The sequence below is a fragment of the Macrobrachium nipponense genome, chromosome 6 (genome assembly GCF_015104395.2).
Source record: "Macrobrachium nipponense isolate FS-2020 chromosome 6, ASM1510439v2, whole genome shotgun sequence".
Lineage (NCBI taxonomy): Eukaryota > Metazoa > Arthropoda > Malacostraca > Decapoda > Palaemonidae > Macrobrachium > Macrobrachium nipponense.
Window position 1 is genome coordinate 106,854,529 of NC_061108.1, and position 24,450 is coordinate 106,878,978.

The following is a 24,450-nucleotide window of genomic DNA, read 5'->3' on the forward strand; positions in this document are numbered from 1 at the left end:
GATTTACGTCTGCCTGAATGAGCGTCATGTTTTTCTGAGTGAGAAGGCTTTTTGCGTTTTGTGTCAGTGTGTATTTTTTTTTCAATTTGGGTAAAAAGCTGAGAGGGATGTTGTTTGTTTCATGATTTAGATTAAAGAGTACAAAGTAATTCGTATCGTAATGGCAAATATGTTTCTCTCAATGTGAATATACATCCCTTATTATAATCTGACTGAAACAAATACGTTGTCTTTTATTTTAGGAATTATATCTTCATGAACAGATATAACTTGTTTTCTACTATGATAAATTGAACATGTACTCCATTTAACGTCATAAATTGTGATTGAACATTTGTGATTAGATAACTTCTAGGGCCCAAAGTGGCGGTCTGTATGTTAAGTAACTTTAAGTGAGTTTAACGTGGAATGGAAATTTCAAGACGTTATCACCTAGCACTCACGGTCATATTATAGTCTTAGATAAATAGATAGACAGACAGACATATAGAGAGATAAGAGAGCGGACTAAACACTACTGAAGCATTCCTCGTTGATTCGAACCATATAAAGAAGGTCCCATTCCGTCAATTATACTCTGTTTTTTTCCATCTGTCCATCCGCCTGTGGTGTTTGCATATGGTAACACTGCGCCCCGGGCTTTAGATAGTTACGTTTTGTGTAAGTTTTAGGTAAACAAAAGGATATCTGGGTGTACATTTGCAACTGAAAAGTGTTTTAATAATTTACTGTATGCGAATTACACCTTTAATATTCGAAATAGGATATTATTATAATTGTTGAATGTCAGATGAATGTAACTATCTAAAGCCCGGGACGCAGTGTTACCATACGAAACACCACAGGCGGATGGACAGATGAAAAAAAACCGAGTCTAGGTAGGAGCGCACAGGCCTCCGTTTTGAGCATTCTCCCGCACACTAGTACAAAACAAAAACCACGCCGAATCACTTACATTCCGGAAATTACAGAGCGACAGATCAAAGCCGAAATCAAACAGTGTTCAAGGAGTGTTGACAAAGTTTTCTTTGAGCGACAAATTGAGCAACAAAGTATGGCTCTTGTAGAGGAGGCTTTTATAACTAAGGAAGCCGTTTTACTTCATCTCTCTCTCTCTCTCTCTCTCTCCTCTCTCTCTCTCTCTCTCTCTCTCTCCTTTACTGTCAGGCTTTCCCTAAGCTGCGCTAATTAGTAGGCTACTACGGAGTACCTTTAGGTACGTTGGCAAAGTGGATGTGGCCCTTTCTCCTTTCACTTACCTAATAGCAAGCCTTCCAAATTCTACTGGTGTTGGAGTTCATTTTTAATTGAATTTTAAGTTTTAATAACTTAAAGCTTTTGTTCCCTTCCTCCTACTTTAGTGCAATGCCTTATGGATTGTGCGTTAATGGTAAATAGATAACTAGTCATTATAAAAAAACTATTCTTGCTCTTTGTTTTAATGATATCGTTTTGGATTTTCCTTTCATCAGTTGACAACATAGTATGATTATATTTTTATATAAACGACAAAAAATGAAAATCTGAGTTCAGGGCTGCATATGTCGAGCGCTTGCGTGGTAAGTTTTGAATATACTCCAAACTTTTTCACTCTGATCCTGATTTTTATATAATATCACTTTACTCTTTGAATGTAGCGTTTTTGGGATACTAGATTGATTAATCAGTCGGCTATGAAGGCCATTTTTTGCATAAATCAGCTCGATAATAGAAATAATTATTCTTATTTAAATTCTTCATTTCTCGTTACTCATAATTTCTTATGTACGTACTTATTCTCGCCTTTTGGGTCATATGCGATGCCATAACATTTTGTATAATGAAGCTAGAGTTTGTTGCAGTTTTCGACAACATTCTCTTGTTGCAAAATGAAACTGGGTCTATAAATCTTATCTTCACCTTCCTCTTTTATCAAGGCACTGGACTGACGTATCTAGGTTCACTTTGCAGTGTTTTCATTTTTTACTTCACTTATCAAATTCGAATTCTGGCGCGTTTCTTCATTTTTACGAGCGTGGCCGTTTTTCAGTGTGCTTCGTTTCTTGCTATGTTTATGCGTTGTGAATTCTAATAGGGTTTTTTTTGTATGTGTGTGTGTGTGTGTTTTTAAGACTGCAACAGCAACGGCCACTTGCATGTTTTACTGATGAGTAAATTATTTCTCTTTATTCTCTTTAGTTTTCACTGCTTTGTTAGGAGTTTTTTTTTTTTTTTTTACTAGAACGAGATGAACTCTTAATTTTAACAGCATTTATTTTGTGTGTTTTGTTACGTTTGTTCTTTGAAGCTCAACTACTTTATCGCGTGTGTTCATAGCTATTCGTGCCGGAATTAAATGGATGGAGAGAGAGAGATGGGGCTATTCCTATTGTTTCATTTTTGAATGAAAATAAGATACGCGTAATTAACTCAGTGGTATGTGCTTCACATGGAGAGAGAGAGAGAGAGAGAGAGAGAGAGAGAGAGAGAGAGAGAGAGAGAGAGAGATTGGGTGGTCCTCCTCATATCAACTTTGCGATTTTATAGGAAAAATGAATTTATATGTAAATGCGTGTGGTATCTGTATGTGTGTTGTATATGTACACACACACACACACACACACACACACACATATATATATATATATATATATATATATATATATATGTGTGTGTGTGTGTGTGTGTGTGTGTGTGTGTGTGTGGGAGACATTATAAGTTTTAAATATTTCAGAACGCAAAAACCCTTCATAAAATTGTAATACCTTCACTGCCAACGTTCTCATAACCTGACTCAGGTAAATTCAGAAAATAGGGCCAATAAATTCCACAAAAACAAACAGAACCCAGAAACCACAGCCCAGTCGAAAGAATATCACCCAATAATAATTTTAGAGGTCGAATCATTTACTTGGCTTGGTTTTCTTCCTTTTCTAGCAGGGAAAAGATAAGGAAAATATTCGTTTTATTTTTGCTTTAATTATCTAAATTCTGTTCTACTCTGATTGCATGTTTTTAATATGTTAAGCTAACATGAAAACTGTTTTAATTCATGGTTATGTATTGAAGTCACTTTATCATTTTAGGGAGGTATCGTTTAAATAATCACTTAATTCTCTGGCAATGTTTTCAGGTGAAACTCTCGAAAAAGTTTATTTCAAAATCCATTTATTTCTGGTAATGAATGTTGTTAGCTGTTGAATAGTCTCCAAATATTTATTTCCAGTTAATATTTTCACTATACACATTCACTCAAGTCCATTCGAATGATTATTTCACTATCGTATTACTTTTCTAACAATCACATTTGCAAGCAGAGAACATAAACTAAAAACCACAAGTGATTTAATTAACCCACGAATAACTGGTAAAGTACACGAACATTGTATAAAGCTTATGCAAATAATTGACCAAGCTGTAGAGCTGAGCTTGAAGGCCCAGGTAATTACACTGAAATAACTCTCCCAGAAAATTTAGCACAGCATGCAAGGAAATGATTATTCTCATATCTTCCGCGTTTGCATATTCTTTTTGATTTTATGTTTATTTCATTGCCATGGACGTTTGTGAATTAATATGTTATAAGTCGTATTTGATTACATTCAAGTAACCTTTTCAGTTTTGTTTAGTCAGCTTTTAAGTGAAGGTTTCTTTGATAATACATCTTCAGTGTGCGTCTGCGGAGCAATATTCTAGGAAGGTAGTTCACTCAGGTCTTGTTTTATATAGGGTTTATAATTATAATTACTACAGATATGATTGGGCTGCGTTATGTAGACGACATCTTAACATACTGGAAAAGCGAGTGGGGCAATTTTGAGGTCTTTCTACAGAAACTAAATTCCTTGGTTCCGTGCATAAAGTTTAAAATAGAATGGAAAAACAATAACCAAATCCCCTTTTTAGATGTCTTAATCATCAGAACTAATAACAACAATATATTCACTGTCTTCAGGAAAGTGACATTCTCACATTCTTACATACATTTTTACACCTATCATGACATTTCAGTTAAACTCGGCATAGCAAGTAACTTATTTTTTAGAGCCCTGAAAATTTGCTCCCCAGATTTTTTAAACAAAGAACTTGAAACAATCAGAAATCAACTTATCTTGTTAAAATATCCCAAGAACATAATAGAAAAAGCCATACATAAAGCAAAGAACATTTTTTACAAACCCACAGAAAACAATGAACAGGAAAAATTTACAAACAAAATCAAAATCCCTCACGTGGACAGTTTACGAGAGATCACACAAACATTGGGCCACCCTAACCCTTTCGTCTTCACTTATCCGAATACATTAGGGAAATCCTTAATTAACATTCAGCAGAAAACAGTTTCTAAAGACATAGGAGTCTATGAAATCCCCTGTTGGGTTTGTGATAAATCATACTATTGATTCACAGTAAAATCTCTCTCGGAAAGATTAACTCTTCATAAGTGCTCAGTTAGATATGGACAACATGGTTTAGCAATTTTCCATCATACAAAAAACATGAACCATAACCATGGATTGGAACTCATCCCCAATTTTTTACAAAAGCAGCTGTCGATACAAATGTCAGATGGTAGAATCTTCACTGATAAAACAACAAGAAAATATGATCAACCTTTCCGATGGAGCCTAGGACTCTGACCATATAGACAATATCTTCCTTAAGGCAACGATGAAGCAGATTAAGACTATTGCCAGAACCAACGTCGGCTTAGCGGTGACCCAAGACATCTCCTAAGGGCATATCTCCCACTATGTATTTCGCAAACGTAACTTCTGTCATTCACTACTTAATAAGGGTGGGAGTCAGTCCAGAAATATAGTCCTTAGTTTTAAACCAGTGTTTGAATGGGCCTTTTATACTTGGCATACATACATACATATATGTATATATATATATATATATATATATATTAATAATATATATATATATATATAATGTATATATATATATATATATACATATATATATATATATATATATATATATATATATATAATATATATATATATATATATAAGAGAGAGAGAGAGAGAGAGAGAGAGAGAGAGAGAGAGAGAGAGAGAGAAAAGGGTGTGTGTGGCCTTGCACAGAAGAACTTTTAGACAAAAAATTCGTAAAAGCCTATCTTTATTAATACCAAAGTGTTGGTTTATGTTGTAATCATCTTTCATCTTTACACTAAAAAATAAGACCTCCAAGTCTAGAGATGGTTAGGTATTTTGACATTATCATTTTTTTATATGGTGACGACATTTCCAATTCTGTTCATATAGACATCAGTCCATTCTTTTTCTTCATGAACAACTTGAAAATTAACGTAATTATTATTTGTTAAGTACTTCAAATTTCGAACACCAGATTTCTTTAATAATCTTTCACGCAGGAAACCCACTATGCTGTTTGGAATAAAAAAATGCGCAATTTATTCCAGTAAATTAGCATAAAATATGCTTCAAACATTCACGCTGCACCTATGAGTGCCTCTTGTTGCAGAGTCTAGGTAAAGCGTTTTAATTACGCGGAGGCGTATAATTTTCCGTCATTTTTTTTTACGACAAACTTTAGAGATTTACCTCGATATTGATTATGCTCTTTTCAGTGTCAAATGTCAAACTTTCATGACAATTGTGATAAGATTATATGATATTTATTTTTCTACATGTTAACTAGTAACTCTTAGGAGCTACAATTACTCTTAATACGCCTTACCATTACAGCTTAAATATCAACTAATGATGTTATTTAAATGGAAACATGCTCTCAGGAAAATTCTGGCAGCTTAACTCATGTGTGTATAAACAAATGAACATAGAAATGTGTGAACGTTTCCTTTCCTTTTACCAAGGCAACTGCCAAGCAAGTGAAGAAATATTCATCACCTCTGTTCATTAGGCAAGAAAAATAATAGCCACCATGCGATAAATGGATGGCTGGGGAATGTCATAATTTTGTTCGATCAATTGGGGTAAAATACGAGGCATGTGCTTCCAAATAAATAGTCAAATGTTCTAATTACCCTTATTTTATGAACAGCTTCATCAGTTAAATTAACGGTAAGAAGTCAACTAAGGAAAATTCAATTTATTAATTTACAGCTGTGATTCATAAGTAAATTTTTGATGTACCAGAAACAACCACGCATATAAGATCATGGAAATTTCATTATTGCCGGTATGACTATTTATACCGATACTAACTTTGTTTTTATACATTTTTGTGCACGCTGGTGGTGTTATATATTCAATGCTGGCAAAAGAAAAAAAACAAGTGAACTGTGAACCAGTTTCTCTCTCTCTCTCTCTCTCTCTCTCTCTCTCTCTCTCTCTCTCTCTCTCTCTCTCTCTCTCTCTTTCTCTCTGTTCTGTTTTCTGCTTATCTGACGTTAAGTAAATCTCCCTAATGTTATCCCTCCTTTTTTTTACTTGGCTTACCAAATATTGGCAAGCTCTCTCTCTCTCTCTCTCTCTCTCTCTCTCTCCTCTCTCTCTCCTCCTCCTCCTCCTCTCCTCCTCCTCCATTTTCCCCATTTCCTCCTTATCAGACATTAAGTTATTATCCCTCAAGTTATTCCTCCTCTCACTCAATCTCACCTCCAAATTTTGGTGGAATCTTCCTTCTCTCTCTCTCTCTCTCTCTTTGAAATCAGCGCTTAACGAAAGATTTTCTAATGTAATTTTTGCTCTTTTTTTCTTTTATTTCTGTAGTTATGTGGCTTGTGGATGTGCCAACCTGTGTCACTTTCCCTGTACTGCTGGAATTCTCAAAAGCATTTCATAGCTTAAGATATGGAAGTTTTGATTGTCAATACAGTACGTTAAAAAGAAATAAGTTGTTTTGAAGATTAATCGTGTGACCGAAGTTCACTCTTTATTGATTATTTTAAGGCGTTTTTTTTATTATAGACCTGTTTTTTTTGGCTCTTTATCTATATTAGGGATAGACCAGAAGCTTTAAAAGAGTACCAATAAACACGAATGGAAATTGTAGTAAATAAGGTTAGGAGGAATTTTCATCGAAAAGGTTTAAATTTCAGTGAACGGAAGAGAAATCTGTTCATGGACTATACTTTAGATATTACATTATTCTTAACCAGTTCATTTGATACACCATTAAGATTGACGTAAAATGCGGGTGAATATTTGGATAAATAGCTACTATATGATTGTCATATAAATGCTTTTGGTAAGAAAATTAATGACATTTTAATTTCCTTAGGCTAGACTGCCACACTCAGTAGTAGTATGCAAGATCTTAGATAAATTTTTCTTTGGTCGGCAATTTCAGCCTAAGATGTATACACGGCATCCTAACTATTTACCTGCTAGGGGAACAAATGCTTAAGATGGAGGTTTGAAGCTCTCTGATTTGCACCAGAAACACGGTTCATGTTACTGTATTTGCATACAACGTCCTATAGACCGAACTTGAATAGAGCATAGAACATAGGCAGTTCACTACCCACATAAGACCTTAGAGTTCAAGTCAGTAGCCACTACTGACTCAGAAGGTATATATACATACGCGCCACTAAAAACACCCTTTGTTAACGCTCAGTGACACCAAAGTCATGTTCCAGTGGGGATCCTGTCGACGATTTGAGGCATAAAAGAACTTGTGACCAAAGCATTGGAAGGATTACGACGAAACAAGTGACCTATGGTACTTACCCGGTGGCTGTTCAATGAAAAATTCTAAAACGTATCCAGTAGAAAAACAGAATAAACTCTACTCAAATGGTTGTTTCATAGCGGAAAAATGAACATATCGGGAAAACATTTCATAAGAATCTTTGTGAAAATATGTCATATTTTCTTATCGATTTTTTTTACTGTCAAATTAAAATATATAACCTTTTTTTGTATCATCACAAGGTTAGTGTTTTATTTAAGTCAAATTGTTTACGAATTCTGTCATCTTTAAAAAGCGTGTTAGAACGTTGATAAATATATTTTCTTTGGGTAGATACTTTAAACTGGGAAATAAAGGTTTTTTATTTGGAATTTCTTACCCTCTTGTTTAAAAGTTATGCCATATGATACCGCTTACATATCATTTCAGCTCTCTCTCTCTCTCTAGTATGTCATACTTTTTCAATTCGTGTTCCCATCTTTCTCTGTGTCTTCTTAATATCTTTCCTCGAGTGATTACTTTTCTCTATCCCTCTCTCTCTTCCCAATTTATCTTATAATATCACCCCTGAATTCGTATTCCCTCCCTGCACTCCCACCCCTCTCCCACTCCCCCTCTCTACATGTCCCCCCCCCCCCCCCCCCCCCCCACCCGCCCCCCCCCCCCCCCCCCCCCCCCCCCCCCCCCCCAAGGGTAGTGACGGTGGCAGTGGCTCCACACGGGCGATGAGATTTGCGCGGACACTACAGGTCCTCTGAAAGTGTTTCTGTGTGAGAGCGAGTAACGTTTTCAAGCCTTAATGGTCTCAATGTTATTAAAAAGTTGTGATGAATTGAGGTGAAGTTTTTCCATTTGCGTCTCACTTAGGCTGTGAGATTTATTGTATATTACTGTGAATGAGCCCCGATTCAGTTCTGAATCCCAGATCCCACCACCCTTCCCCTCCCCCTCCCCATACCCAGACAACCCTTCCCAGCCATCTCCCATACTCCTGCCAACCCCGTGTCACTGAGCCCCTACCACCCCCTGCTGTCTCTCTCCACTCTCATTCTCCCTCCTGTCTCCATCTCTAGGATGACTCTCGCTGAGGATTCTTCACTGACGATTCTCTTCCTTGCTAAATAAGTTTTTGAATATTCATTTGTCTTCGCTGTTCTCTCGCTTCCCTTTTTCATCTGCATTTTGCTGCTGACTCTCCCCTCTCACCCCCATCCTCTACCTCCTCCTCCTCCTCCTCCTCATCTCCTCTTGCAGGAATGGTGGTGCTTCAGCTAAATTATGGTGATGATGTCTTTAGGGATGCCGGGGATGAGTTGGTGTTTGTGAGCCTAATAAAATGGGAGGCTATATTGATAAAGGATTGTGAAAAGGTCCTCCCATGGCAGGTCATCATTCGCCTTCATCGTCTTTTAAACCTGAAATATCTCAGTATCGAATTACAGCGATCATTTTCCTGATATTGCCGCCATCGACAAGAACGTCCTGGGACTAATCTGGGAAGATATCTCGTTTAATGGGCTTTCCCTTCATTAGTTCCTCGGCATTAGAGTGAAACAATAGCTTTCTTCTCTTTACTACTACAGTTATTGTTTTTGTATTTGAGAATAAAAAAGGCAGAAAGCAACGATAATTTTTCTTATGCGTTGTAATTCAAGAAACACTTCATGTAAGAACAGGTAGTATCAAATCTCCAAATGTTACTCAATAATAATAATAACAATAGCAATAGTAGTAAAATTTACTTCAGCATATGCCATAAACGTAATAGATTTTGAAGATACTAATAAAATTTGACCAAACAAGGGCTGTAGTCCGCGGAGCATAAATTTGTTCAAATGCTGGATCTAACTTTCGTCATACATTTCCCTCCGGGTGATTTTGCAAAACGCAAAAATGACATCTGTGGATCTGCTGTCAAAAACGTTGTCGCAATTTACAAAGAGTGTGGTATTATGCGATTCGGTTTTGACAAAAAGTTATATTCATCTGGTGTCATTCTGTTTTGAAATAACGTGCGGCTGAAGCTTTCAGAAAAGTCGCTTATTATGATGGCTTGTTGATTTTCTGGATTTAAGAGTAGAGCAGTTACTTTTCCTTTGCTAATATTTTGCGGTGTCCTCGTGTGGCCTCCTATACTGTATAAGCATTGTCCATTCAGTCTTTCAGCATGAAATGTTCTTATTGTAATTGACATTAAATGAAAATTCAAATTTTCTCAGTATAAGTGTTATATGATTTAATGATTATAGGAGATGAAATAATCATTTCTCTTCGAAGCTAAGGCGATAAATGTGAACTTGTTAACATTGATTAATCAATATTAGTGCAAAAGAAAAATTACTTTCGAAATAAACAAAACAAAACTCTTCCTTATGAAGAGAAGAATTACAGGAAGTAATGACTGAGTTATACCTACAATATGGCATTCACGAATAGTCCTGCCATGGGATCTATTATAATTATGTATACTTATTTAAATTAGAAATTAGCGTGCAAATTAATGTTCTTCAAAATTCAGTCGCTTGACAGGGAAAAAAGTTGGAGAGTCCAAGCATAAGGACCCTTGGGAAATCAATATTTTGCTCAGTTTTGCCTTACTGTAGTTTTCATCATCACTTTTTCAGACTCTCTCTCTCTCTCTCTCTCTCTCTCTCTCTCTCTCTCTCTCTCTCTCTCTCTCTCTCTCTCTCTCTCATATCATATATATATATCTATATATATATATATATATATATATATATATATATATATAATATATATATATATGTGTGTGTGTGTGTGTGTGTGTGTGTGTGTGTGTGTGTGTTTATGTGTGGGAAAGTATACGTATGGAGTGGGTCGACACCAAGATAAAGAGATCCAGAAAAAGAAGTACAGGATCTTTAGGTAGAACTGTGAAAAAAGCGCAATTACATGAAAACGTAACAGTCAGAGATGTTGGCCAACAAGGATGGAAGTGGATGCAGCTAGAGGCCGACAGGACGTTGATGAACACACTAGTAATGCCTACAATGCACCACGTGAGATGCACAGAAGGCACTAACCCCTCCCTCAGCCCTCTTGAACAGTGATGTCAATACAGCGTCTATAACTGATTCACTTAAGGACACTGCATCACATAATGCAGGTGTGCCCACAAGTGCAGCCGTGGCGAATCAGGAGGCACGACAGAGTACTAGACTACGTAAAGAAGAAGGCTGAGGAGTCCGGCTTCAAGACAGTGAAAGAGCCACGCATCTCTACTAATGCTGGGTTACGAATACCAGATCTCATTGCGTGGAATGAGATCGGATCCAGCGTTATTGACGCCCAAATGTTTCATGATAGCAATGTGAAGCGAATGGATCTTTCACTTTCAATGTTGAAAAAGTCCAAGTACGACACATTGCCTATCAAGCAATTTGGAGAACAACTGACCTCCAGGGAGCCGGTGATCGAGACCATAACGGCGAACTGGAGGGGTGTCATCTCTGCCGACACTGTGAATGTATTAAGGCGCTTGGGTATGTCAAGGCGAGAGATAGACCTGCTCTCAGTTAAGATCTTAGAGGGCGGGCTATCGATATACTCAAATTATATGGGCATGAGTGGAGCTGGCATGCTGTAAGTTGGATTGTTTTAGTGCATTGAATCGATTAGATCCGGAAAGCCCCGTGGTGCATACAAAGAACTAAGCTATGTGCCTGTGGTGAGATAGATGGGCGTTCAAAATTGTCAACATCAGGATCCAGGGCGTCCTAATTACGAGCATGTTGGTAACCCTACAAGCTTTAGGGAAAAGAGTCCGCATGATGAGTCGAGGCAGCCTATATTTAGGTGTACCTGGGTACTCTGAGGACGATAACATAGATTCTCGGATGAGCCTTATTCTTACGAGAAGTTTGTTTGGTGGCCGCTGATTGGCTGGTACCGGGAGGTAAGCAGCTCACAGCCAATCAGCGGCCGCCAAACTAACGTCTAGTAGGCATAGGGATCATCCAAGAATCTACCTTAAGTGAACCAGTTATAGTGGATGCTAACGTCTGCAGCAGGTAAACAATGCGGAAACCAGCAGCTCATCAAATCCAAAAAGAAAGAAAAAAACATTTTAAGACACCGGCCTCCTCCTTCCCAACGACTTCGAAGTTCGAAGATACAACGGCGGCCTCTCCAGCGATATCACAGCGGATAAAGGAAATGTTCAGGCGGAACCGAAGGAAGAAAGGAAAGTTTGGTGACATTTCTCAGTCACGAACTTCCGAAGAATCTGCTTTTTTGAAAGATATTTTTTTTCCGTCTTTTTATTGACAATTCCAGACCGGGGAAACAAAGGCGAGATAGTGTTTTCGATGATGCTAAGGAAATGCTCACGTATGACATTTAAAATGTTTCATAGTTTATAAACGTTTCATATTTTATCTAAGAGAGTTGTTAATAAAAAACAATTTATATTCTCACACAGAAATTAAAAATATTTCAAATGTACATTTCATATTATTTTTAATGACTATTAACTTTTTTTTTACTCCATAAAAATATAATTTACATCCCATTACTCTTTGTCTAAGTTGTAATAATACCAATTAAGTCGGCCTAAAAAATGTTTATGAAAATATGGCACTTAGTTTAATTATTCCACCGAATTTTAGCTCGTGCTTTTATTTCGCAAAAGCCTCAAATTTTGTCATTTATTTTGCTATTATTGTTTGTAGACTTTCGTATTTGTTGAGTTTTCTTGGTTTATATGTTATTTATTCGTTATTTACTTTTTCTCTCTTCTCTTTCGTCTTATACACTTTTCCATATAATAATAATAATAATAATAATAATAATAATAATAATAATAATAATAATAATAATAATAATAATAAACGAAGGCAGAACTTCGCAGCACAGACCAGAAAGCGAGGAAACATATGACAATACACAAAGCACTACACCCAAGAGCAAATACGGACAGACTATACATAACACGAAAGGAAGGAGGGAGGGGACTACTAAGCATAGAGGACTGCGTTAACATCGAGAACAGAGCACTGGGGTAATATATGAAAACCAGTGAAGACGAGTGGCTCAGGAGCGCATGAGAAGAAGGACTGATAAAAGTAGACGAAGACCCACAAATATACAGAGACAGGAGAATGACAAGCAGAACAGAGGAATGGCACAACAAACCAATGCACGGACAATACATGAGACAGACTAAAGAACTAGCCACCGATGACACGTGGCAATGGCTATTGAGGGGAGAGCTCAAGAAGGAAACTGAAGGAATGATAACCGCGGCACAAGATCAGGCCCTAAGAACCAGTTATATACAAAGAACGATAGATGGAAATAACATCTCTCCCATATGTAGGAAGTGCAATACGAAAAATGAAACCATAAACCACATAGCGAGCGAAGGTGCGACACTTGCACAGAATCAGTACAAAAAGAGGCATGATTCAGTAGGTAAAGCCCTCCGCTGGAGCCTATGCAAGAAACACCAGCTACCTTGCAGTAATAAGTGGTACGAGCAGGCAAAGATCCTCTGGGAATATGGCATCAGAACAGATAGGGTGATACGTGCAAATAGACCAGACGTGATGTTGATTGACAAAATCAAGAAGAAAGTATCACTCATTGATGTCGCAATACCATGGGACACCAGAGTTGAAGAGAAAGAAAGGGAAAAAATGGATAAGTATCAAGACCTGAAAATATAAATAAGAAGGATATGGGATATGCCAGTGGAAATTGTACCCATAATCATAGGAACACTAGGCACGATCCCAAGGTCCCTGAAAAGGAATCTGGAAAAACTATAGGCTGAAGTAGCTCCAGGATTCATGCAGAAGAGTGTGATCATAGAAACGGCGCACATAGTAAGAAAATTGATGGACTCCTAAGGAGGCAGGACGCAACCCGGAACCCCACACTATAAATACCACCCAGTCGAATTGGAGGACTGTGATAGACAAAAAAAAAAAAAAAAAAAAAAAAAAAAATAATAATAATAATAATAATAATGTTATGTGTTATGACTTTAAAACTGTTAGGTGCTAAGATTTTTTTCTTACTGCTTAGTGATTTTCGTCTTCTATTTTTATTTATTTAGTGTTTCCAGGGCTAGATAATATTGAATTCCAAACCCCATTGGTCGCTGCTTCAAACGGAACTGATAGTTTTGCCAATATTTCACTGAGAGGTTACTGCATTTCTACAAACCGCTGCCATGAATCGTAAATGGAATAAAAATGCACTTAGATGCCTTAAGTTAATTATATATTCAGATCTCTAATTAACATCTCAATTATGTCTATCATATACTATATTTTTATGGCCATTACATCATTCTTAATTTGATCACTTATTTGTGCAGCCTTTTTTAAGCGTGTTATTTTTAGATTGGATGACGGTAGCAAAACTTCAAATTCATTCGAGGGAGTCGTCTACGGAAGTGTATTTAAGTAGGAGCAAATGGAACCTTTGCGTTGAAGAGAGAGACAAAAAAGAAGCTTGTGATGCAGTAGACAATCTAGTAGGAAATATTTCAAATAAATGTGCAACCATTTTATATGATATGCTGGCTAGAACATCCTCCAACTAAGTATAAATGATGTGACTGACTCTCTCTCTCTCTCTCTCTCTCTCTCTCTCTCTCTCTCTCTCTCTCTCTATATATATATATATATATATATATATATATATATATATAATATAGTATTATATATCTATTATATATATATATATATATATGTATTATTTATATACATATTTTATATACATATTTATATATATATATATATATATATATATATATATATATATAATGTATAAATATACATATGTATAGTTATCTTTGTGGTTACAAATCCGTAAAGCAATAACTTCATACCGCCAGTCGTAATTGTTAACATATGATGATCGTCAAAACATGAACTATATTTTTCATTAAAGGAAATACGCGACCACCAATACGCATACGTACGCACCACGTACAAAAACAAACGCAGACAGGTACACAGGTCAAAATGGTTCAGCTTCTTTGAGGGATAGATATAAATTGATTGCACTCTCCTTGAAATCAAATAAGCCTCCGTCCTCTAGGGCAATAATTCACACGCACTGAAGTAATATTTCACGGTGAAGGGTTGCATACTAATACCCTCCGCATGCGATGTATACCCCCTAATGTCCCACAGTTCGTCTTTCCACCGACGAGTTACGATATGGATATCGGTTTCTCCATAGTACGTTATGTTGGAGTGGAGGAGTACGGGCAATAGGCATTGAGGTGATAGCCGGAGGCTGTAACTCCTTTCTTGATGAAGTACATCTCTCTCTCTCTCTCTCTCTCTCTCTCTCTCTCTCAAGCTTTCATACGCACTTGATGAATTGCTTTCAGAGGACAGCATGATCTCGGCTATTGATAAATTGATCTTTTATTTTTAATTCATAGCTTTAAAACAATAGAAACTTACAATAACGTAGCCAGTCATTACACACTCACTATGCTGAGTCTGCACTACAGTAAAATATGTCATAAACTCATAAACACATGTCGGCGACGTACCTCTTACTTATTACAAATAAGTTGACAATAAGTCTACGACATAAATGGAGAACGAACCTTTGGCCAATACTGCATAATCTTATGAAGTATTGGTTAGAACTACCAATGACCCATTTACCTTTATATGTTAGACGTCACTCATCCTCAACCTTTAGGGAGTCGGCTGAGGGGAGTGACTGGAACAGGGAACCTGGCACCCCCCCCCCCCCCCCCCCCCCCCACCCCCCCCCCCCCCCCCCCCCCCCCGGCTTCCTTTAAATCCGACCTCCTGAAAACATATTCCATGATTATCATCATCACTATATGAAAACACTGTACCGAGTTACTATCGTTACTGGTGTTTCCACCACCCACGCACCTGGGTAATCGGCCAATCGTACACCTCCAACCCCATTGTATATGCCTATAAGCCTTCATATTTTATTCACTCTCTCTCTACATGGCCACCTGGGAACACATCTAAACGTACGATTTAATAAATACACAACCATGACCGCAGTATATGTTTCTATGTTCTTGGGGAATTTTTTTATATTATCTCCCTGTTGACAAGAAAAATATGATAAAAACAGTGGCGGTTTTCCGTACGTTGAGTGCCGTTGAAACGGTAATTGTTTTCACTAAGTCTGCTTGGAGAGAGGAACGCTTCCCGTTTGGTTTTTATCGTTTTCATTATCCTTGATTTTCTCTATGGAAAGTTGTACTTACATATATGCACACTTGTATGTTGGTGTGTATGGGTGTGCGTGAAGACGCATGTGCATACGTGTAAGTGCATTTTTTCAAACTATATATATATATATATATATATATATATATATATATATATATATATATATATATATATATATATATATATATATATATATATATATATATATATATATATATATATATATACTCAGACAATTTTGTAAACCGTTTTGTCTGACAGAATGTGCGGCAGTACTCGACGCCAATTCCAGAATTTTGAACTATTTGACTCGCAACAACTTCGCTCTCGAATTCGAATAAGCGAATGGCGGATTACTTCCCTTTAATCAATATTAAATGAGGGGCCGATGGAGAGTCAATATATTTGAAGTTCCGGTTGTTACGCTTTAATTACTCTTCCTCAATAGGCTCGAGGATCTCATAAGACCCAACCGGATTTTGCCGGAATTTGTCGCAGATTTCTCCTTCACTCACCACTTTTAGAATGAGGGCAATATAGTTTTGTTTTTAATATGTTGCTAAATGATTTCATTTTAACTATTGTCATCGATGAATGGTAGCCTTCATAGTAAGAGTCTGCTGCCTATTCATATTGTCATATAACTCAATGAAACGATATGAGAAACCCTATGGTCCCTATGGCTTTTTAAGTCCTTTCCCTTCTCAAAACTTTCAAAGATCTTTAGGGTATATGATTTGCATTTAATGAAGTTAGAGAAAAACAGTTCTTGAAGAGGTTCAGTAGGTCATTAAATTTTTATGATGACTTTTCATTATATTATGTAGAGAGTCATCAAAGATTCGCCATACCGTGTTTTCACCAAGTGTCATCAAAACCAATTGTTTATTTTTCAGGTAGTCGTTCAAATAGACAGACGAGCTTGACCTTGAATTAAACCTCCCAAAAATTAAGCTGAGGAATTTAGTAAAAAATTCCTCTTTTTATTTTGTGCAAATAACCAAATATTCGTGGAAAATAACAATAAAAAATTATAAGGTATGTTCGTACCCTGTTCAGAGACGATCGAAACCGTTTTGAGATTTCTGTTTGATGTTTATGAACAAAGAATTATCCAAAAATCTCCAGTGTTTGAGTACATGAATGGATGTTGCATTTTCTTCCAATGTGTAGAAATGGACAAAGACTAGGAAAACAGAAACAAGAAATATATGAAATAAAAAAACTGAAGGTGAGTAAAGGGGAACATGCAAAGAAAAGTAAAGAAAAGAGAAAAAAAATGACGGTTTCTAAAAAGGTAAACCAGAAAGGAACAACAGAGGACAGAGAAAAGATTGAGATTGGCACGATGGAAAACAAAGAGTTGTCCAGGGGAGAAAGCATGACAGGAAAGAGTCTTAAATATAAATGATATAAATATAAACATAATAATGAAGAATATTTCTAAAGACTACCACAACTGATTGAAGCAAATCACGGGCAGGCACCTACTAAAGAATAGATAAGAAAGACCCAAAATAAAATTGTTTTGCAATGTAAACAAAAATAGTAAAGAATGGAGCTAATAAGAATGGCAAGTAGTGATAGATAAATAGACTGGTATTGATAAAGGCGCCTTGAAAAAATAATGTTTAAAAGTTACCTGCACTATAAAGAATGACGAGGACAATGTATTTGTAATGGAATACAATGTGATTTAAGTGGCTTAATTAGTTATGTTATTAACATTGCAAAAATGTATATACATTGCCATAATAAGGACGAGAATAAAATTGGACTTAAATAATAATGGAAGAATAAAGATACGACTGGAAAAGAACAAGAAAAATAATCTGACCGGCAATAAGTAAAAGGAAAATGGTGTAGGAAAAGTCTAGAGCCAAAAATGACAAAATATATAAAAGATGATAAAAAGAAAGACTTGAACAAATGTTACAGAATGGTATATAAAAAGAAGAAAATCACATTGACGAAATGTAAAATCAAGACGCGTCGGGAGGAAACGACCAGAGCGAAAAGTGACTTGACGGGGAGCGATACCCAAGAGGAGATAAGACAACGGAAAGTTGGTCAATCGGCTTTTCTTTGCTTTTGGCTCTTCTTCTTCTTCTCCTTCTTCTTCTTCTTCTTCTTCTTCCTCTTCTTCTTCTTCTTCTTCTCTCGATGTAAATTCTACCTCGGAGTCGTTCAGTGTGAATGGCAACTCTCGACGATTCCAAGACAATAAAGTTTTACCTCCTATTTTTTTTCTTTTTTTTTATGAGTGCGTCTTGTTTTTGAAACAAAGGGCGAAGACTTGTCCTTGTAAATTCTCTCTCTCTCTCTCTCTCTCTCTCTCTCTCTCTCTCTCTGTCGTAGCTACACTTTTGGTTTATTCGGAAAAATAAATGTACAAATTATACAAGGTATTTATGGCTTTTTTTCTTTTTCCTCTTTTTGGAAGCATAGGGTACTTTTAGTCTTCCTCAGAGATAATCTCTTTCTCTCTCTTTAATACAGATACTCTTTGAAGTCACTGGGCATTATGGATGAACAATTGATCTAAAGTGCTATTTAATTCTTCTAAAACATAGTTCTCTCTCTCTCTCTCTCTCTCTCTCTCTCTCTCTCTCTCTCTCTCTCTCTCTCTCTATATATATATATATATATATATATATATAGTATATATATATATATATATATATATATATTATATCGAGCTACAATGTCCTTTAATATCTAATTCGCTCTACCTCGGAATTAATATATTTTGATATATGCTTAACCGAAGGGGAATTTTTTCTCGATAATAGACTTGCCTGGACCAGAGCGCGAACCCATGGATCCTTTCAAATCCAGGAACGTCAGCGAAGCTTTTACCTACTACACCACCGCGGTGGTGTAGTAGGTAAAAGCTTCACTGACGTTCCTGGATTTGAAAGGATCCATGGGTTCGCGCCCTGGTCCAGGCAAGTCTATTATCGAGAAAAAATTCCCTTCGGTTAAGCATATATGAAAATATATTAATTCCGAGGTAGAGCGAATCAGATATTAAAGGACATTGTAGCTCGATATATGTATATGAATCACGGAAATGTGATTAGACATATATAATATATATATATATATATATATATATATATATATATATAATATATTATATATAATATAATAAATTCAGCCACATATAGAATTGCATAGTCTATTGTTTATCTTTTTGATAAATGATTTCGCATTTGTGAGTTTATATTATTAATAGGAGTATCAGAGAAAGGATGATCTGGCGATGGACGAATTGAAAGTGATCTCCATAGAAGTTCTCGCAAAACGGATAGATTCGCTTCCATGGAACTCTCACGCCTAATACAAGTTTTTCGGTCGTTATACGTACTTCGGCAAAGCGTGAGATCTCAAAGGCAGTCTACCGTCGGAGTTCACTAAAGCTCTTTCAAGAGTTATCGCCGAACCAAGGTATTTTGACGTTGAAAAATGGCGTCTGGTGAATGGTCTTGGAAACTGTATATTCTTCTGCGAGCTTTATTTGTTATTCCAAATGATCGGTTGGCCTTTCGGTATAATCTAGGCTGATTCTTTCTTTCCTGTACTTTTCTCTCTTTCGTCCTGTGGAAATCGGGAACAGGTTGTATAGTAGTTATATAAACATTTATGCAGTTTTCTCTAGGTGACTTTTCCCGTTGATATTTTTCATATTTCATCCCTAACATATGCCTAATTAATTTTGAGCATTTTGTCCAGCCTCACTAATATGGGGTTTTCTACGTTTTGTGATGTTGATATTCTCTCTCTCTCTCTCTCTCTCTCTCTCTCTCTCTCTCTCTCTCTCTCTCTTCTCTCTCTTTTTCTCGGGAATTCTAAAGCTATAAAGAAGCAAATGTCGTACCATAAATTTCATAGACTTTGTGACTAAAATGTCACGGCATTCGGCAGTCTTACTTCTCCTCTATATCAGGACATTCTTTGCAGCGAACGAATCCATTTCTTCCCTCTATTTTTTTTTTTTTTTGTCAGTTGAAATGTAGCTTTCTTTTTAAACCTGGTTTCATGTTTGTTCAGAGCTTCTATATTCTTCTAGTTCTTCCTGGAGTCAAAGTACCTCATTCAGTTTATTTTCTTGATTTCCTCAAAAAAGTTGGGAAATTTTGAATTGTTTGAATGTGTGGCTATAACAGCTGTATTCTCAGTTTTTCTGTAACAATACTCTCTTGAACATATTTCTCTCGGTCTTGAGTTTCGCGATGCGTGAAATTGTCTCTCTGCGTCAAATATTAAATAAAAGGCACGCCCCAACTAAAATGATTGTACTTATAAAGGAATTCTAGCAAATCACGGGAGTTAAGGCTAAAAGGAAACGAAATCTAAGGATATGAAGGAGATATGATATCCCTAAATAGAAGGACCACTTACAGTTTGATGTTATAAGACCTGTTCACAGAAAAACACCAAGACAGAGTGTGGATATCGTAAAGTAACCAGCTAATTCAGACATCTCAAGAGATTCATGCTGTGTAATCAGTGTTGGTCGGGCTCAAACATGACAGTTTAGGTATATGGACAATGCCTTTCTGCATCCTTGCGGTCACATCTTAGAATTACCAAGCACCCATTTGTTGGCTGGTGATTTTAGCTCTTTTTTTTCTCCAAACGAACGGAAAGACAATATGTAAATGAAAGTCCTTCATCCACTATTTACAATAATCTTTTCTTAACTTGGAAATTAAAAACGATCTGATGACTAGACAACCGTTGTGCTTGAAAATTAGCAACAACTGGAAAAGCCATACATCATTGCCCTTTGATTTCCCCTCCATTCATAAAAAAAAAGAAAATAGAGGGGATAAAAGTCGGCTCTTACCCGAGGCAATCCCCATCCCTCCCCAGCAACGTAAAATAACGGAATACTTCGGTATGGGAGTTTTTGCATCCATGCAAGTCATTCCTTTCTTTGCCCAAGCTGCAAAATGGAGATAACATCGGCAGTCTCGCCGAATTGAGCAAAAAAGAAAAAGAAAAAAAAATGAAAAAAAGAGAGAAAAAAGGAGTTGTCTCGTTGTTTTGTGACATCGGCAAATCAAAAGGATGTACACACCATCAGGCCCTGTCACGGCTGCGATGATGGTCGGGCTTGACAGTAAAGAGAGGATGAAATGTCATTTGGAACCAGGAATTGGGTGGGCGACGGTGGTAGATAGCGCTTCGATCTGAATGGGGGGAGGACCTTTTTGTTTTATTTCGTTTTTACTTAAATTGAGTTTATTTTCTTCATTTACGGAGGGGTTGGACGGTTGTAAGTTGGGGGAGGGGGGGGGGGGAGGCGGGAGGCGTGTGGCCTCGCTATGTTACTCCTTCATTTGTGGATACGATTTAATTAATTTAGTTTAAATGTTCTTTTTCAGCATATAAATGTATCAGTTTGAATATTTTGTTTTGTGAATATTGTCAAAATACGCACATAATACATTATGTATCATAATATATATATATATATATATATATATATATATATATATATATATATATCTATATATATATATATATATATATATATATATATCCCGTTGACGTGAATATCCAAAGAGGTTACAATGTGATTTGCTTTTCCAGGCAAGATCTAATAGTGATACTCCTAGTTTTTCTATCATTCAATGCCCAGAAAATATTTATACATCTCCCACCCATCTAAATCCAAACATTATAAATTTAGTGTTGCTGGATGCAAAGGAAACAGAAATTATGAAAAAATAATTTTTTTACATTTGATCTTGTCTTGACAAAATAAAATTGGATTCGTCCATTTCAAAAAGCTCGTTCGTGAATTAACGTAATACTAGTCACCCATCAGCTCGTAGGATATTCATCAACTTGTGCATTATGTAAATACTGAAAATATTCATTCCATTTATTAAGTTAATCATTAACTTATGGATTATGCAAATATATATTTATTCCATTTATTAAGTTTTTTGATAAACTTGTGCATTATATAAATAGACATTTACTCCATTTATGAAGTTATCTATCAACTTGTGCATTATGTAAATAAATATTCATTCCATATATTAAGTTATTCATCAACTTGTGCGTTATTTAAATAAACATTCATTATATTTATTATGTTATTCATCAACTTTAGGATTACGTAAATAGATATTTATTCCATTTATTAAGTTATTTATAAACTTTTGCATTAGGTAAATATATATGTATTCCATTTATTAAGTTATCTATGAACTTGTGCATTAGGTAAATAGGTATTTATTCTATTTATTAAGTTATCTATCAACTTGTGCATTATGTATGTAAATATTAATTCCATTTATTAATCAACTTGTGCATTATGTATATAAATATTAATTCCATTTATTAATCTATTCAACAACTTGTGCATTACATAAATGGATATTCAATCGATATGTTAAGTTATTCACCGACTTGTATATTACGCAAATTTCAGGTCTAAACACGAGACACTCATTCTCCGTGTAATACGACATTCACCTATTTACTCGATATTCCAGGATACAGCTCAGGGGTAAGGATAAAGGACCTGGACGTGCCCTCGGTGGCCCTGGAGGGGGACGAGGTCCACCTCAGATGCGATTACGAGGACGAGGGTGGATCCAGCCTCTACACACTCAAGTGGTACAAGGACGGGAAGGAGTTCTACAGACATCAGCCAGGGATTTCCCCTTACTCGGAGAAGTGCGCCGACCTCAACACTTACGACGTCGTCGGGGTGCAAGTCGAAGTAAGTGGCAAATATACCGCTATACCTTCAAGTTACGTGCCAGATAATTAGAGTAAGTGGCGAATGCTCGATGATGGAGTAAAAGTTTAATTTTGAATCAAGTGGCAATGAACTTTAAGTTCGGAGGTATATAAGATGGATAATAAAATGAACGTTACCAAATTATAGATATTGCTGTTGACTTTAGTTGCAAATTTTTTTTTTTGTGATAGTGATATTACTCGTACATATACATACATACATACATACATACATACATACATCATGCATCATACATACTAATAACATACATAATAGCATACCTCATACATAATACATAAATCATTCATGCCATAATGCATACATACATACATACATGCACGCACGCATAAACTATATATATATATATATATATATATATATATATATATATATATATAAATATATATATATAAATGCGCGGGTGGGATATATATATATATTATATATATATATATATATATATATATATATATAAAATGCGCGTGGATATATATAAATATAATATTATATATATATATATATATATATATATGTATATGTATGTATGTATGTATAGTGTTTGTATTTTATGTATATAAGCGCACGCATTTTAGAAAGCAATTTTTTGGTATAAAATTCTAATGATACTGACCAGTTAACAATTGCAAATGAAATAACATTCCACAAACATCTTCAGTCCCTGAAAGTCCGACAAACAGTTTCTCCTTAGAAACGTGCTCAGTGATGGGAGATATTTTACATCCCCAGAGAAAGTGCTTTAAAGCATTTATTTACCCAGGGCTTCTTTTTATGACGGGGTCTCTCACTTCCTCAAACAGAGCGTCTGGAAACAGACATTCTCACGTTGACAGGGATGTAGCAATTTGCTTGGGAGGAGAGAAGGCTTGCTCCCATCTTTTGCTGGCGGAGTTTGGGCGTGACGGAAAATAAGAGTGATATAAATCTCCGGTGCTCTCTCTCTCTCTCTCTCTCTCTCTTCTCTCTCTCTCTCTCTCGTCGTCTCAATAAAACCGTGATATAAATCACTGCTTCTCTCTCTCTCTCTCTCTCTCTCTCTCTCTCTCTCTCTCTCTCAAAACAGTCAACAAATAGCAAATCTCTAATCATATCTCAAATGAAAAATGATATAGAGTTCCAATATTTCTCTCTCTCTCTCTCTCTCTCTCTCTCTCTCTCTCTCTCTCTCTCTCTCTCTCTCTCAAAACAGTCACAAAATAGCAAATCTCTAATCGTATCTCAACTGAAAAATGGTATAAAGTTACAATATCTCTCTCTCTCTCTCTCTCTCTCTCTCTCTCTCTCTCTCTCTCTCTCTCTCGCTTAAACACTGACACAGTGCAACAAATTTTTTGTTTTGCAAAACAGCGTTCCAATCTCAAAAATCAATACTTATGTTTGTAACAGACCATAAGGGTCTGATGGGAGATGCAGTGAGTCACAATGGACCCTGAGAAGCCTACACAGTTCGATATTATTCATAAAATAATCAGAAAAAAATAATTTCAAAATAAAACAGCACCTGTTGTGTTAACCTGGATAATGATAAATTTATACAAGAAGTAAGCGCATGCGCGGTGCGAGCATTTTACTCGGGATCTTATTAGCATGCTCATCTTTCCCTCTGGGAGATGATGACTGGGAGGGGAGGAAGGGGTTGGGAGGGAGGAGGATGCTGGAAAGGGGGTTAATGAGAGGGAAGGATGCTGGAGAAAGATGGAAACCGGGGGTGTGGGGGGGGGGGGGGGCGGTGGAGGGATCGGTCGGTTTAGGACCCCTTCCGCTGCGCATTTTAGAAAAAAATAGGAAAAAATATTAATATTTCCTTTAGGGTGAAATATTTCTCTTAAACTCGGATGAATTAAA

At 36.2% G+C, this 24,450-nt stretch overlaps 1 protein-coding gene across 1 annotated transcript in view; it reads left to right on the forward strand.

Annotated features, from left to right (window-relative positions):
- Window positions 1–24,450, forward strand: part of LOC135216834 (uncharacterized) — a 128,405-nt gene that overhangs the window by 86,179 nt on the left and 17,776 nt on the right. Inside the window, exon 2 of the mRNA XM_064252340.1 lies at window positions 22,337–22,566. Coding sequence (XP_064108410.1) covers window positions 22,337–22,566 — 230 coding nt within the window. The remainder of the gene's footprint in view (window positions 1–22,336; window positions 22,567–24,450) is intronic.